General features: G+C 46.3%; 2 protein-coding genes across 7 annotated transcripts in view; both read right to left on the bottom strand.

The window, feature by feature from the left end:
- Window positions 1–15,606, bottom strand: part of LOC124039065 (AT-rich interactive domain-containing protein 4B-like) — a 908,546-nt gene that overhangs the window by 591,209 nt on the left and 301,731 nt on the right. The gene's annotated exons all lie outside the window — the stretch shown is intronic.
- The window catches only part of disc1 (DISC1 scaffold protein), a 149,845-nt gene that overhangs the window by 109,249 nt on the left and 24,990 nt on the right, over window positions 1–15,606 (bottom strand). For all 6 annotated transcript variants that reach the window (XR_006839722.1, XR_006839723.1, XR_006839724.1 and 3 more), the window contains exons 2-3: window positions 3,201–5,008; window positions 2,948–3,017 (exon numbers count right to left, since the gene is read on the bottom strand). Coding sequence is in view for 3 of the 6 variants with exons in the window: in XM_046357664.1 (XP_046213620.1) it covers window positions 2,948–3,017; window positions 3,201–5,008 (1,878 nt within the window). In the remaining 3 variants the exon portion in view is untranslated. The remainder of the gene's footprint in view (window positions 1–2,947; window positions 3,018–3,200; window positions 5,009–15,606) is intronic.

The raw sequence follows: 15,606 nt of genomic DNA, 5'->3' as shown, positions 1-15,606 counted from the left end.
GAATACTTTAGCAAGCCACTATATGTATATACTCTATGTTATACCATCTACTGCAGCTTGCCTATGCTGCCCGGCCATCGTTCATGCACATATACTCATTTACCCCTTTAGATTTGTGTATTAGGTAGTTCTTGTGAAATTGTTAGATTACGTGTTAGATATTACTGCATGGTCAGAACTAGAAGCTCAAGCACTTCGCTACACTCATATTAAAATCTGCTAACCATGTGTATGTGACCAATCTGATTTGACATAGTTTATCTGACATGAATTAGTCAATTCAGTCTGTCATCATCATGACATCATGTGGTGGTTGGGGAAAAAGGGCTGCAATTTGTAACACATGTCCAAAAATAATGCAATTACAACAGCCTCAACTTTGTTTGAAATATGACATCCCATAAAGACAGGTAAGAATGAAAGTATTGCTGTGTAGCTAGCAGTGATGCAATGTTCTGGACCTTACTAACATTATTTGTGACTAAGTACATGTCACTACTTCACAGGAGAGGCATTTGTACGTAAACATACATTTTCTTATCAAAATGTGTTTTTTTGGCAGAAATGCCTTATGGAACATGTGAACGTTCATGTAACTTAATAACAAACTTGTATGCCATTTGTAAATATGAATACAATTGTTAAATTACAAGTTGGTTTAGCCATGGAAAAAGACAGGAACCTATCCGGTACGGGTTAGTCTACCATGTAGCATGCTTCTGTCTATAACATGAGCTGCTCAGTGTGTGTAGGTAGTTCTGATTGGTCTACCATGTAGCATGCTTCTGTCTATAACATGAGCTGCTCAGTGTGTGTAGGTAGTTCTGATTGGTCTACCATGTAGCATGCTTCTGTCTATAACATGAGCTGCTCAGTGTGTGTAGGTAGTTCTGATTGGTCTGTCATATAGCAAGGTTCTGTCTATAACATGAGCTGCTCAGTGTGTGTAGGTAGTTCTGATTGGTCTACCATGTAGCATGCTTCTGTCTATAACATGAGCAGCTCAGTGTGTGTAGGTTATCTTTTCTAACACTGTTTTTATTAAAGAGGAATTGAAAATGTGTTGCTAACACCCTTCACTTTCTGGAGGACCGAGTTTTGAAATCAGTGGAATGTCCTGTGGAAGGAGAGTATGATAGCTAAGGAGATGGATAAAATTCTGGCTTTTGATTACAAATATGCGGACAGAGTCGAAAAGAGAACACACAGAAGGCTGTTGTATAAAACAACTGTCTCCGGATCACATCTTCAAACTAAGGGAAATCATGGCATCCGTGATTCTCATAACATGGCTGCTAGTGGAGCAGGTAGTTCTGTTCCTGGTGTCCACATCAACAACAAACTAACATGGTCCAAACACAGGACAGCTGCTCAGTGGTGTAAAGTATTTCAGGAAACTAAAAGGATTTGGCATCTGGTCCTAATCCTCAAAAAGTTCTCAGTAGTAACGTTATGAGTTGGAATTATGGTTAATTATTTAGCTAGCTAGCTAGTTACATGTCTAAACAAAAGACTCTGCTATGTTAGTAACCATTTCACTGTCCATGTAGCATGCTTCTGTATCCTGTACATGTGACAAATAATCTAAGATTGTATTTGATAGTGTAGTTTGATTGGTCTAATGTGAAGAACAACATGACCTCTGTCTATTAACAAGCTGCTCAGTGTGACAGTGTAGTTCTGATTGGTCTACCATGTAGCATGCTTCTGTCTATAACATGAGCTGCTCAACCGTGCAATTTTATGCCATTGTCTAGCCATTAACTTGCTTCTGTCTATAACATGAGCTGCTCAGTTTGTTTTGAGTTTATTTTCCTGTAAAAAATTAATACAACTTAGCTAGTTAAGACAATGGTCTATATGATGTAGTCATGCTTTGAACTAGCTAACATGAGCTAGCTCAACGTTAGTAACTAGTTCTGCTGGTCTACCAAAACATTGTTTAGCATGCTTCTGTTATAGCATAGTTTGCTGGATTGACATATACTGAATTCATGTTTAAATTGGTGTTAAAATATACCAGTTAAGCTGCTTTGTCTATAGACTGAGATGCTCAGTGTGTGTTTTTGTATGTTCTTTTCATAACATGTAGCAAGTTTGATGTTGATAACATGAGCTGCTCAGTGATGTCACTGGTAGTTCTGATTGTCTACCATTGTAGCATGCTTTTAGTCTTGAAATCATTTGGCAGCTCAGTTTATTACAGTTCTGATTGGTCTACTCATGTTTAGCATGCTTCTGTCTATAACATGAGCTGCTCAAGAGATGGGTGAGGCTAAAGTTCTGATTGGTTGTGAATGATGTTGAATGCTTCTGTCTATAACATGAGCTGCTCAGTGTGTACCAAAACATTAAAGGGTCATTTTCTAATTGGTCTAACAAATGTATCATGCTTTCAAAGTCTATAACATGAGCCCATTGTTCCTCAACTGTAGTGTTTGATATACAATTTTTCTAGCTACTTTTATCCAATGTAAAAAACACCATTTCAAATTTCGCTACATAATACCGAGTCGAGCTGGTTGTCACCGGAGAAAACATCCGAGTGAGCGAAACTGAGACAGAGAGGTGCTGTTTCCCTGTCCAGACAGTATCAGATACATGGTCTACACATACTGAGACAGAGAGGTGCTGTTTCACTGTCCAGACAGCATCAGATACATGGTCTGCTCATACTGAGACAGAGAGGTGCTGTTTCACTGTCCAGACAGCATCAGATACATGGTCTACACATACTGAGACAGAGAGGTGCTGTTTCCCTGTGCAGACAGCATCAGATACATGGTCTGCTCATACTGAGACAGAGAGGTGCTGTTTCCCTGTGCAGACAGCATCAGATGGGTAAGGAGGTACGGTAGGGCGGGCCAGGCCCTCTAAGGCCACCTATACAACATATAATGAGCAGATGTCTTAGTGTCACACAGTCTTCATTTGAATGTTCCCTCACCTGAGTCATACTCATCCTCCAGGATAGCCTTCTGTTTTAGTCTCTGCAGCTTCCCCATCATGGACTCAATCTGACACAGGAACAGAATACAGTAGTCAAAGCACTGAAACATCTGCCACAGACAGAAATACGACTAATACCAGGTCAATGTGTTGCTTTACATTACTGAGTACAGAATGTAACTATTATAGCAGAATGTAGCTCTTCTAAATGACCCCATATGTCTAAAATATGTCTATGGTGCAAGACATACCTTAGTATTAGTACGGTTGTTGTGCAGGCAATCTTGAAGGACACCTTCGTACTTCTTGACCAGTTGGTCCCAGCCCTGGTCCTGGTCTGGAACGCAGTCATTCCAGGCAGAGGCGGTAGTGGGCGTGGCACTCTCGTACCCTGAGGTGAGGGAGGAGGCAGAGGCGGTAGTGGGCGTGGCACTCTCATACCCTGAGGTGAGGGAGGAGGCAGAGGCGGTAGTGGGCGTGGCACTCTCGTACCCTGAGGTGAGGGAGGAGGCAGAGGCGGTAGTGGGCGTGGCACTCTCGTACCCTGAGGTGAGGGAGGAGGGAGTGGCAGCGTCAGAGTCCTCCGCTACTGACATGGAGGAGGAGGCTTCTGTGTCCAGAGACGAGGAGTCACAGTCAGGCTCCACCTCCACCAGGTCAGAGGAGGGTAACTCCGCCCGCAGATGTGGTCCCGCCCCCTCCCGGCCTTCCCAGTGGCGGTCCTGCCACACCCAAGGTGAGAGCCGGTCCCGTACTCCGTCTGACTGGCTGAGAGGGAAGGAGCCTGGCTCTGATTGGACACGACTCGGAGTTGACAGTTTTGAAACAGAAAGCCCCAAAGAGAGACCCAAAACTCCTAGTCGTGATTGGTTGGAGCTGGAGCCAGATGTCCTGGATGGTAATTGGTCAAGGGGGGCTGATACAGGTTGGCAGAGTGGGACAGACCCAGACCACTCCAGTGGTTCTGAGTGGGATGGGACTGATCCAGTTCTTAATGACCTAGCTGAGGACTGATCCAGCGGGTCTGGGTCTAGACTAGTGGAGCTGTTCAGTGGTTGTGGGTCTGGGTTTAGGTCAGGGGGCCTGTTCAGTGGTTGTGGGTCTGGGTTTAGGTCAGGGGGCCTGTTCAGTGGTTGTGGGTCTGGGTTTAGGCCAGGGGGCCTGTTCAGTGGTTGTGGGTCTGGGTTTAGGCCAGGGGGCCTGTTCAGTGGTTGTGGGTCTGGGTTTAGGCCAGGGGGCCTGTTCAGTGGTTGTGGGTCTGGGTTTAGGCCAGGGGGCCTGTTCAGTGGTTGTGGGTTTGGGTTTAGGCCAGGGGGCCTGTTCAGTGGTTGTGGGTCTGGGTTTAGGCCAGGGGGCCTGTTCAGTGGTTGTGGGTCTGGGTTTAGGCCAGGGGGCCTCTCACCAGCTGTGGTGTCTGTTTCTGTCCTGTGATTGGAGCTCAGTGAATCAAGGCTCAGTGACTGTTGGATGAAGCTGAAAGAGGAGCTGAAGGGAGTGTCCCCTGAAGGAGGTGGCCTGGAGTGGCAGGTTGGCCGGGGGGACTGGGGTGACCTGGAGCCAGTGGAACCAGAGGGACAGGTCCTGGAGATAGGAGGGCAGAACTGAGTTGCAGAGGCAGCAGAACTACACCTGGGGTTAGGGCTCAAGAGGCAGGGCTGTAGGGGGATTGACCCTGGGGTCAACCTGAAGTCACTCTGAGGGGGAGTGGGAGAGGAGGAAATTAAATGGTTGTTTTGGTAACTTAGGGATGGTTTGTATGCTTCTGAGCTGGATGTCTCCAGAGGAGAGAGCTGCTGGCTGACTGAGACACATGAGCCAGCTGGTGGTACATGTAGTCTCAGGGTGTTGCTCGTCTTTATGACATCACCGTGACCGTTCTGTCTGTTCATCCCATGACATCCAGATGCTCCGTTGGTCAGGCAGGCTGTCCTCCCCTCCTCCATAGCCAGGGTGCTCTGTAGCCGGTGTAACTCTGTCCTCAGGTACTCTGGGCGCCGGTGCTGCTGGAGCCTCTTGCAGGTGGAGCTGCCAGCTGATGACGTGGGTGTGCCCAAGCCACCTGTCAAGAGGGAGATTAGATTAGCCATTAAACTAGGCTACAGGTTGGCAACAACACCACACAGGGCAAAATAACACAGAGCAACACAATACAACACATCACAGAGCAACATAACACAGAGCAACACAATACAACACATCACAGAGGAACACAATACAACATAACAGAGTAACACAACACAGAGTAACACAACATAACACAACGTAACACAATACAACAGAGTAACACAACACATCACAGAGCAACACAACACAACACAGAGCAACACAATACAACACATCACAGAGTAACACATCACAGAGCAACATAACACAACACAGAGCAACACAATACAACACATCACAGAGTAACACAACACAGAGCAACACAATACAACACAGAGCAACACAATACAACACATCACAGAGCAACACAACACAGAGTAACACAACACAACAGAGCAACACAACACAGAGTAACACAACACAACACAGAGTAACACAACAGAGTAACACAACACAGAGTAACACAACACAGAGTAACACAACACAGAGTAACACAACACAGAGTAACACAACACAGAGTAACACAACACAGAGTAACACAACACAACACAGAGTAACACAACAGAGTAACACAACACAGAGTAACACAACACAGAGTAACACAACACAACACAGAGTAACACAACACAGAGTAACACAACACAACACAGAGTAACACAACAGAGTAACACAACACAGAGTAACACAACACAGTAACACAACACAGAGTAACACAACACAGAGTAACACAACAGAGTAACACAACACAGAGTAACACAACACAGAGTAACACAACAGAGTAACACAACAGAGTAACACAACAGAGTAACACAACACAGAGTAACACAACACAGAGTAACACAACACAACACAGAGTAACACAACACAGAGTAACACAACACAGAGTAACACAACACAATACAGAGTAACACAACAGAGTAACACAACACAGAGTAACACAACACAGAGTAACACAACACAGAGTAACACAACAGAGTAACACAACACAACACAGAGTAACACAACACAGAGTAACACAACACAACACAGAGTAACACAACACAGAATAACACAACACAGAGTAACACAACACAACACAACACAGAGTAACACAACACAGAGTAACACAACACAGAGTAACACAACACAACACAGAGTAACACAACAGAGTAACACAACACAGAGTAACACAAAACAGAGTAACACAACACAGAGTAACACAACAGAGTAACACAACACAGAGTAACACAACACAGAGTAACACAACACAACACAGAGTAACACAACACAGTAACACAACACAGAGTAACACAACACAGAGTAACACAACACAACACAGAGTAACACAACACAGAGTAACACAACACAGAGTAACACAACACAGAGTAACACAACACAGAGTAACACAACACAGAGTAACACAACACAGAGTAACACAACACAACACAGAGTAACACAACACAGAGTAACACAACACAGAGTAACACAACACAGAGTAACACAACAGAGTAACACAACACAACACAGAGTAACACAACACAGAGTAACACAACACAGAGTAACACAACACAGAGTAACACAACACAACACAGAGTAACACAACAGAGTAACACAACACACAGTAACACAACACAGTAACACAACACAGAGTAACACAACACAGAGTAACACAACAGAGTAACACAACACAGAGTAACACAACACAGAGTAACACAACACAGAGTAACACAACACAGAGTAACACAACACAACACAGAGTAACACAACACAGAGTAACACAACACAGAGTAACACAACACAACACAGAGTAACACAACAGAGTAACACAACACAGAGTAACACAACACAGAGTAACACAACACAGAGTAACACAACACAGTGACACAACACAGTAACACAACACAGAGTAACACAACACAGAGTAACACAACACAGAGTAACACAACACAATATAGTAACACAACACAGAGTAACACAACACAGAGTAACACAACACAATATAGTAACACAACATATCACAGAGTAACACCACAACACAGAGTAACACAACACAGAATAACAAAACAGAGTAACACAACACAGAGTAACAAAACACAATATAGTAACACAACGTATCACAGAGTAACACCACAACACAGAGTAACTAGAACATCACTATTGTTACACTGCATTGAGTTCTGTCAAAGTGTCTGATGAAAAGACCATGTGGAGGCCTGATCTCCCAGGATAAGGGCTAGAGCAGGGCTGTCACCTTCAGCACTATGCTAGAATCCATCACAGCTGTTTATGTATACAAACCGCCAAGACAACAAATGCTGCAGGTTTAATGGGGTTTGTTTTTATTTTAGGTGACAGTATGATAAACTTTACAGAACTTTGAAATTAAATACCAATTCATTGAATGAAATGATCAACATTTGTGTAAGCACACAGCAATAAAATAAGCAGGGTCAACTAACAGAGACGTTAAGACTAAGTGGTCTTTACAGATGAGGCTGTGCTGCCACTCCTCCTGCCCTGTAGGAGGCAACACAAAGACTCTGCAGCAGACTAAGTGGTCTTTACAGATGAGGCTGTGCTCCCACTCCTCCTGCCCTGTAGGAGGCAACACAAAGACTCTGCAGCAGACTAAGTGGTCTTTACAAATGAGGCTGTGCTCCCACTCCTCCTGCCCTGTAGGAGGCAACACAAAGACTCTGCAGCAGACTAAGTGGTCTTTACAGATGAGGCTGTGCTCCCACTCCTCCTGCCCTGTAGGAGGCAACACAAAGACTCTGCAGCAGACTAAGTGGTCTTTACAGATGAGGCTGTGCTCCCACTCCTCCTGCCCTGTAGGAGGCAACACAAAGACTCTGCAGCAGTGGAGGAATGGGAGGACCATTTTCCTCAGTGAATAAAAAAAGTTAAACAGTTCTGTTTTTACATAAAACTATAATATATTCACATGACCAAATCATTTATTAAAAGACATTTTCGCAATGAAGGTCTACAGTAGCCTCAACAGTAGTCTGTAGGGTAACACCATGGTGTAGCCGGAGGACAGCTAGCTCCCATCCTCCTCTGGGTACATCGACTCTAATTACAAAACCTAGCAGGCTCATGGTTCCTACCCACTTCCATAGTAATTGCGAGGTCTGTGTGACAGGCTATGTGCCCACAAAATGAGGTAGAAGCTGAGCTGAACTTTTAACCTACTGCCAAATGTATAACCATATTAGACAAATATTTCCCTCAGATTACACAGATCCACAAATAATTTGAAAACAAACCCCATTTTGATAAACTCCCATATCTACTGGGTGAAAGACCACAGTGTGACGTCACAGCAGAAATATTTGTGACCTGTTGCCACAAGAAAAGGTCAACCAGTGAAGAACAATTACCATTGTAAATACAACCCATATTTATGTTTATTTATTTTCCCTTTTGTACTTTAACTATTTTAACATCGTTACAACACTGGAACTTTTGAGAGTGTAATGTTTACTGTAATTTTTTTATTGTGTTTATTTCACGTGTTTTCCATGCCAATACAGCCATTTGAATTTAAATGATATTAAGAGAGAGAGACAGAGAGAGAGAGAGAGTAGAATGTATGCACACATGACTGTAAGTCGCTTTGGATAAAAGCGTCTGCTAAATGGCATATATTATTATTATTATTATATTAACTATATTTCGTTGTATATTTTTTCACTCCCTAGCGAATGCAGCTAGCTAGTTTAGCCTGCTCAGTGAGAATGCTTTGTTAGCTAGCTGGCTATCCAACACTTGAACTCAAATCAAGGTACGCTTTTGGTTTTATTCATTTAATGCCCACCAGCCAAACTGCTTGCTGACTCTATACTTTACTGCATGATTATAGAGTGTTTACTAATGTGTTAGTTCTAGTAGCTATATTGACTATGATGTTAGCTAATATGGTGACAATGATGTAGGCTGTGTGTAGTGGTTAGCAGTTATGATATGAAGGTTTGGCTTGAAAATGCCTGGTCACAGACAGCTGATGTGTTGTGCATTGAAGTACACAAACAAAAGGTGAGAGGTGGAGAGCGCATAGATGCAAGAAGGAACTGTACTACGAGCAAAGGCATCATGCTGTTTGTATGTGGATGCTATGAAAGTGAACTGTGTTTGCGTGTGAACAGGGCAGTGCTTCATTTGTCAAATCGGGAGGAGTCGGAACAAGCAGTGAGTGGGGTGACCTGGTGAGTTCCGAGGTACCGGAAACAAACAGTGAGCACTAGAGTGGGGTGACCTGGTGAGCTCCGAGGTACCAGAACAAACAGTGAGTGGGGTGACCTGGTGAGCTCCGAGGTACCAGAACAAACAGTGAGCACTAGAGTGGGGTGGCCTGGTAAGCTCAGAGGTACAAGAACAAACAGTGAGTGGGGTGACCTGGTGAGCTCCGAGGTACCAGAACAAACAGTGAACACTAGAGTGGGGTGACCTGGTGAGCTCCGAGGTACCAGAACAAACAGTGAGTGGGGTGACCTGGTGAGCTCCGAGGTACCAGAACAAACAGTGAGTGGGGTGACCTGGTGAGCTCCGAGGTACCAGAACAAACAGTGAGTGGGGTGACCTGGTGAGCTCCGAGGTACCAGAACAAACAGTGAGTGGGGTGACCTGGTGAGCTCCGAGGTACCAGAACAAACAGTGAGTGGGGTGACCTGGTGAGCTCCGAGGTACCGGAACACATTCCCCATTTTCATGCCACAAGAAGTACTGGATCCGGCCAAATAGGTTCCGGACAAAAAACAGTCCAAAACAGAGAGCTGTCGGATCCTGTTCCGGAAGGTTCCGGCTCAAATTAAATCACTGGATCAGGGGTGTATTCATTACGCTGAATCTTTTCTTTTTTCCCTCCCCAATTTCCTGGTATCCAATTGGTAGTTACAGTATTGTCTCATCGCTGCAACTCCCGTACGGACTCAGGAGAGGCGAAGGTCGAGAGCCGTGTGTCCTCCGAAACACAACCCATCCAAGCCGCACTGCTTCTTGACAAAACGCCCACTTAACCCGGAAGCCAGACGCACCAATGTGTCGGAGGAAACACCTTACACCTGGCAACCATGTCAGCGTGCACTGTGCCCGGCCCGCCACAGGAGTCGCTAGAGCACGATGGGATAAGGGCATCCCTGCCGGCCAAACCCTCCCCTAATCTGGACGACTCTGGGCCAAATTGCGCACCCCCATGGGTCTCCCAGTTGCGGCCGGCTGCGACAGAGCCTGGACTCGAACCCAGAATCTCTAGTGGCACAGCTAGCACTGCAATGCAGACCATTGTGCCACTCAGGAGGCTCATTCCGCTGAAAAACGTTTATTAAACGGAAGCAAACAGACTGAAACGGGGATGAACATACCTGACTTTGTCCAATAGAAACTCCCTTTTGCAACTGTTGGATGATTACACCCAGTTAGACGCAAGGAGGTATTGAATATGTCACTGTCTGTCACCTTGATTACTCAAATGTTTCTCTCGACCTGTGCACCTACGTTGTAAACTTTAATTCATAGGCTGGGTTGTAGCAACCTCGTGATGGGTATAGGGAACATTTGACTATCACGTACAGTGCCTTCGGAAAGAATTCAGACCCCTTGACTTTTTCCACATTTTGTTAGGTTACAGCCTTATTCTAAAATTGATTCAATTGTTTTTTTCCCTCATCAATCTACACACAATACCCCATAATGACAAAGCAAAAACAGTTTTTTTTATGTTTGCTAATTTATTAAAAATAAAAAACAGAAATATCACATTTACATAAGTATTCAGACCCTTCGCAAGAGTACTTTGTTGAAGCACCTTTGGCAGCGATTACAGCGTTGAGTCTTGTGTATGATGCTACAATTTATTTATTTTACCTTTATTTAACTAGGCAAATCAGTTAAGAATAAATTATTATTTTCAATGACGGCCTAGGAACAGTGTGTTAACTGCCTTGTTCCGGGGCAGAATGACAGATTTTTACATTGTCAGCTCAGGGATTCGATCTTACTAGTTCAACGCTCTAACCACTAGGCTACCTGCCAGCTCGGCACACCTGTATTCAGGGAGTTTCTCCCAATCTTTGCAGATCCTCTCAATATCGATCAGGTTGGATGGGGAGCGTTGCTGCACAGCTATTATCAGGTCTCTCCAGAGATGTTTGATCGGGTTCAAGTCCAGGCTCTGTGTCATGTTTGTCATTTATTATCATGTCTTGTCCCTGTGCTCCCCATGCTATTCGTTTCCCTCTGCTGGTCTTATTTGGTTCTTTCCCTCCTATCCCTCTCCCTCCCCCTCCCTCTCTCACTCTCTCGCTCTCTCTTCTCTCTGTCGTTCCGTTCCTGCTCCCAGCTGTTCCTATTCCCCTAATCATCATTTAGTCTTCCCACACCTGTTCCCGATCCTTTCCCCTGATTAGATTCCCTATTTATTCCTTTGTAATCCGTTCCTGTTCCGTCGGTTCCTTGCATTGTATTCACGATGCTGTGATTGCGTTTCGCCCTGTCCTGTCGTGTTTTTTGCCGTGATTGTGTATCACCCTGTCCTGTCGTGTTTTGTGCCTTCTTCAGACGCTGCGTGTGAGCAGGTGTCTCAGTTGACTACGGCCTGCGCCTGATTGTGTATCACCCTGTCCTGTCGTGTTTTGTGCCTTCTTCAGACGCTGCGTGTGAGCAGGTGTCTCAGTTGACTACGGCCTGCGCCTACCCGAAGCGACCTGCAGTCTGTGGCCGCTTCTCCAGTTGTTTTCCCCTCTACTAATCTAGAGGATTTCAGTTATTCGGTTTTGAACATTAATAAACTCTGTTTCTGTTAAGTCGCGTTTGGGTCCTCCTTCACCTGCATGACAGAAGGAACCGACCAAAGAATGGACCCAGCGACTTCAGACGCTGTTTACACTGCCGTCAAGATCCAAGGAGCCATGCTCGGCAGACACGAGCAGGAATTGTCTGCTGCTCGCCATGCCGTGGAGAACCTGGCCGCTCAGGTTTCCGACCTCTCTGGACAGTTCCAGAGTCTACGTCTCGTGCCACCTGTTACTCCCTGGCCTGCCGAGCCTCCAGAACCCAGGGTTAATAACCCACCTTGCTACTCCGGGCAGCCCACTGAGTGCCGCTCCTTTCTCACGCAGTGTGAGATTGTGTTCTCTCTCCAACCCCACACATACTCTAGAGAGAGAGCTCGGGTTGCTTACGTCATTTCACTCCTTACTGGCCGGGCTCGAGAATGGGGCACAGCTATCTGGGAGGCAAGGGCTGATTGCTCTAACAGATTCCAGAACTTTAAAGAGGAGATGATTCGGGTTTTTGACCGTTCAGTTTTTGGTGAGGAGGCTTCTAGGGCCCTGGCTTCCTTATGCCAAGGTGAACGGTCCATAACGGATTATTCCATTGAGTTTCGCACTCTTGCTGCCTCTAGTGAGTGGAACGAGCCGGCGCTGCTCGCAGTTTTCTGGAGGGACTCCACGCAGCGGTTAAGGATGAGATTCTTTCCCGGGAGGTTCCTTCAGATGTGGACTCTTTGATTGCTCTCGCCATCCGCATAGAACGACGGGTAGATCTTCGTCACCGGGCTCGTGGAAGAGAGCTCGCATCAACGGTGTTTCCCTGCTCCGATCGCAACCATCTCCCTCCTCTGGCTTTGAGACTGAGCCCATGCAGCTGGGAGGGATTCGCATCTCGAATAAGGAGAGGGAACAGAGGATCACCAACCGCCTGTGCCTCTATTGCGGAGTTGCTGGACATTTTGTTATTTCATGTCCAGTAAGAGGCCAGAGCCCATCAGTAAGCGGAGGGCTACTGGTGAGCGCTACTACTCAGGTCCCTTCATCTAGATCTTGTACTACTATGTCGGTCCATCTACGCTGGACCGGTTCGGGTGCTACATGCAGTGCCTTGATTGACTCTGGGGCTGAGGGTTGTTTCATGGACGAAGCATGGGTTCGGAAACATAACATTCCTTTCAGACCATTAGACAAGCCTACGCCCATGTTTGCCTTAGATGGTAGTCATCTTCCCAGTATCAAATTTGAGACACTACCTTTAACTCTCACAGTATCTGGTAACCACAGTGAGACTATTTCTTTTTTGATTTTCCGTTCACCGTTTACACCTGTTGTTTTGGGTCATCCCTGGCTAGTATGTCATAATCCTTCTATTAATTGGTCTAGTAATTCTATCCTATCCTGGAACGTTTCTTGTCATGTGAAGTGTTTAATGTCTGCCATCCCTCCCGTTTCTTCTCTCCCTACTTCTCAGGAGGAACCTGGCGATTTGACAGGAGTGCCGGAGGAATATCATGATCTGCGCACGGTCTTCAGTCGGTCCCGAGCCAACTCCCTTCCTCCTCACCGGTCGTATGATTGTAGTATTGATCTCCTTCCAGGGACCACGCCTCCTCGAGGTAGACTATACTCTCTGTCGGCTCCCGAACGTAAGGCTCTCGAGGATTATTTGTCTGTGTCTCTTGACGCCGGTACCATAGTGCCTTCTTCTTCTCCGGCCGGGGCGGGGTTCTTTTTTACTAATGTTAGAAGAAGGACGGTACTCTGCGCCCCTGCGTGGATTATCGAGGCTGAATGACATAACGGTTAAGAATCGTTATCCGCTTCCCTTATGTCATCAGCCTTCGAGATTCTGCAGGGAGCCAGGTGCTTTACTAAGTTGGACCTTCGTAACGCTTACCATCTCGTGCGCATCAGAGAGGGGGACAGTGGAAAACGGCGTTTAACACTCCGTTAGGGCATTTTGAGTACCGGGTTCTGCCGTTCGGTCTCGCCAATGCGCCAGCTGTTTTTCAGGCATTAGTTAATGATGTTCTGAGAGACATGCTGAACATTTTTGTTTTTGTCTATCTTGACGATATCCTGATTTTTTCTCCGTCACTCGAGATTCATGTTCAGCACGTTCGACGTGTTCTACAGCGCCTTTTAGAGAATTGTCTCTACGTAAAGGCTGAGAAGTGCTCTTTTCATGTCTCCTCCGTTACTTTTCTCGGTTCCGTTATTTCCGCTGAAGGCATTCAGATGGATTCCGCTAAGGTCCAAGCTGTCAGTGATTGGCCCGTTCCAAGGTCACGTGTCGAGTTGCAGCGCTTTTTAGGTTTCGCTAATTTCTATCGGCGTTTCATTCGTAATTTCGGGGTTGCTGCCCCTCTCACAGCTCTTACTTCTGTCAAGACGTGTTTTAAGTGGTCCGGTTCCGCCCAGGGAGCTTTTGATCTTCTAAAAGAACGTTTTACGTCCGCTCCTATCCTCGTTACTCCTGACGTCACTAGACAATTCATTGTCGAGGTTGACGCTTCAGAGGTAGGCGTGGGAGCCATTCTATCCCAGCGCTTCCAGTCTGACGATAAGGTTCATCCTTGCGCTTATTTTTCTCATCGCCTGTCGCCATCTGAGCGCAACTATGATGTGGGTAACCGTGAACTGCTCGCCATCCGCTTAGCCCTAGGCGAATGGCGACAGTGGTTGGAGGGGGCGACCGTTCCTTTGTCGTTTGGACAGACCATAAGAACCTTGAGTACATCCGTTCTGCCAAACGACTTAATGCCCGTCAAGCTCGTTGGGCGTTGTTTTCGCTCGTTTCGAGTTTGTGATTTCTTACCGTCCGGGTAGCAAGAACACCAAGCCTGATGCCTTATCCCGTCTGTTTAGTTCTTCTGTGGCTTCTACTGATCTCGAGGGGATTCTTCCTTATGGGCGTGTTGTCGGGTTGACAGTCTGGGGAATTGAAAGACAGGTTAAGCAAGCACTCACGCACACTGCGTCGCCGCGCGCTTGTCCTAGTAACCTCCTTTTCGTTCCTGTTTCCACTCGTCTGGCTGTTCTTCAGTGGGCTCACTCTGCCAAGTTAGCTGGTCATCCCGGTGTTCGAGGCACTCTTGCGTCTATTCGCCAGCGCTTTTGGTGGCCGACTCAGGAGCGTGACACGCGCCGTTTCGTGGCTGCGTGTTCAGACTGCGCGCAGAAGAAGTCTGGTAATTTTTTTTCTGCTTCTGCTCCTGGTCTTGCTGGGTCTCAGTCTGTTCCCTGCCATCGCATCTCTCCTGTTCTTGTCCCTGCCCTTGCTGTGTCTCAGTCTGTCCCTAGTTCTCATTTTTTTTTAGAGTAGTACCCTAGTTTCCCTTTTTATCGTTTTTGTTACGGTCCTGAGGAGAGGAGTTGGGTTCTTTCTCGGGAAACGTGCTGGACCGTTTGATCTATGATTTCCTCCGTTGCTGCCAGTGTTCCTCCTCGAGAGCGCCAGGAGGCGCTCGGTGAGTGGGGGGTACTGTCATGTTTGTCATTTATTATCATGTCTTGTCCCTGTGCTCCCCATGCTATTCGTTTCCCTCTGCTGGTCTTATTTGGTTCTTTCCCTCCTATCCCTCTCCCTCCCCTCCCTCTCTCACTCTCTCGCTCTCTCTTCTCTCTGTCGTTCCGTTCCTGCTCCCAGCTGTTCCTATTCCCCTAATCATCATTTAGTCTTCCCACACCTGTTCCCGATCCTTTCCCCTGATTAGATTCCCTATTTATTCCTTTGTAATCCGTTCCTGTTCCGTCGGTTCCTTGCATTGTATTCACGATGCTGTGATTGCGTTTCGCCCTG

Source organism: Oncorhynchus gorbuscha, linkage group LG07, assembly GCF_021184085.1.
Source record: "Oncorhynchus gorbuscha isolate QuinsamMale2020 ecotype Even-year linkage group LG07, OgorEven_v1.0, whole genome shotgun sequence".
In the NCBI taxonomy this organism is placed as follows: domain Eukaryota; kingdom Metazoa; phylum Chordata; class Actinopteri; order Salmoniformes; family Salmonidae; genus Oncorhynchus; species Oncorhynchus gorbuscha.
The sequence above is the reverse complement of the archived record's forward strand: the minus strand, read 5'-3'. Positions and strand labels throughout refer to the sequence as shown.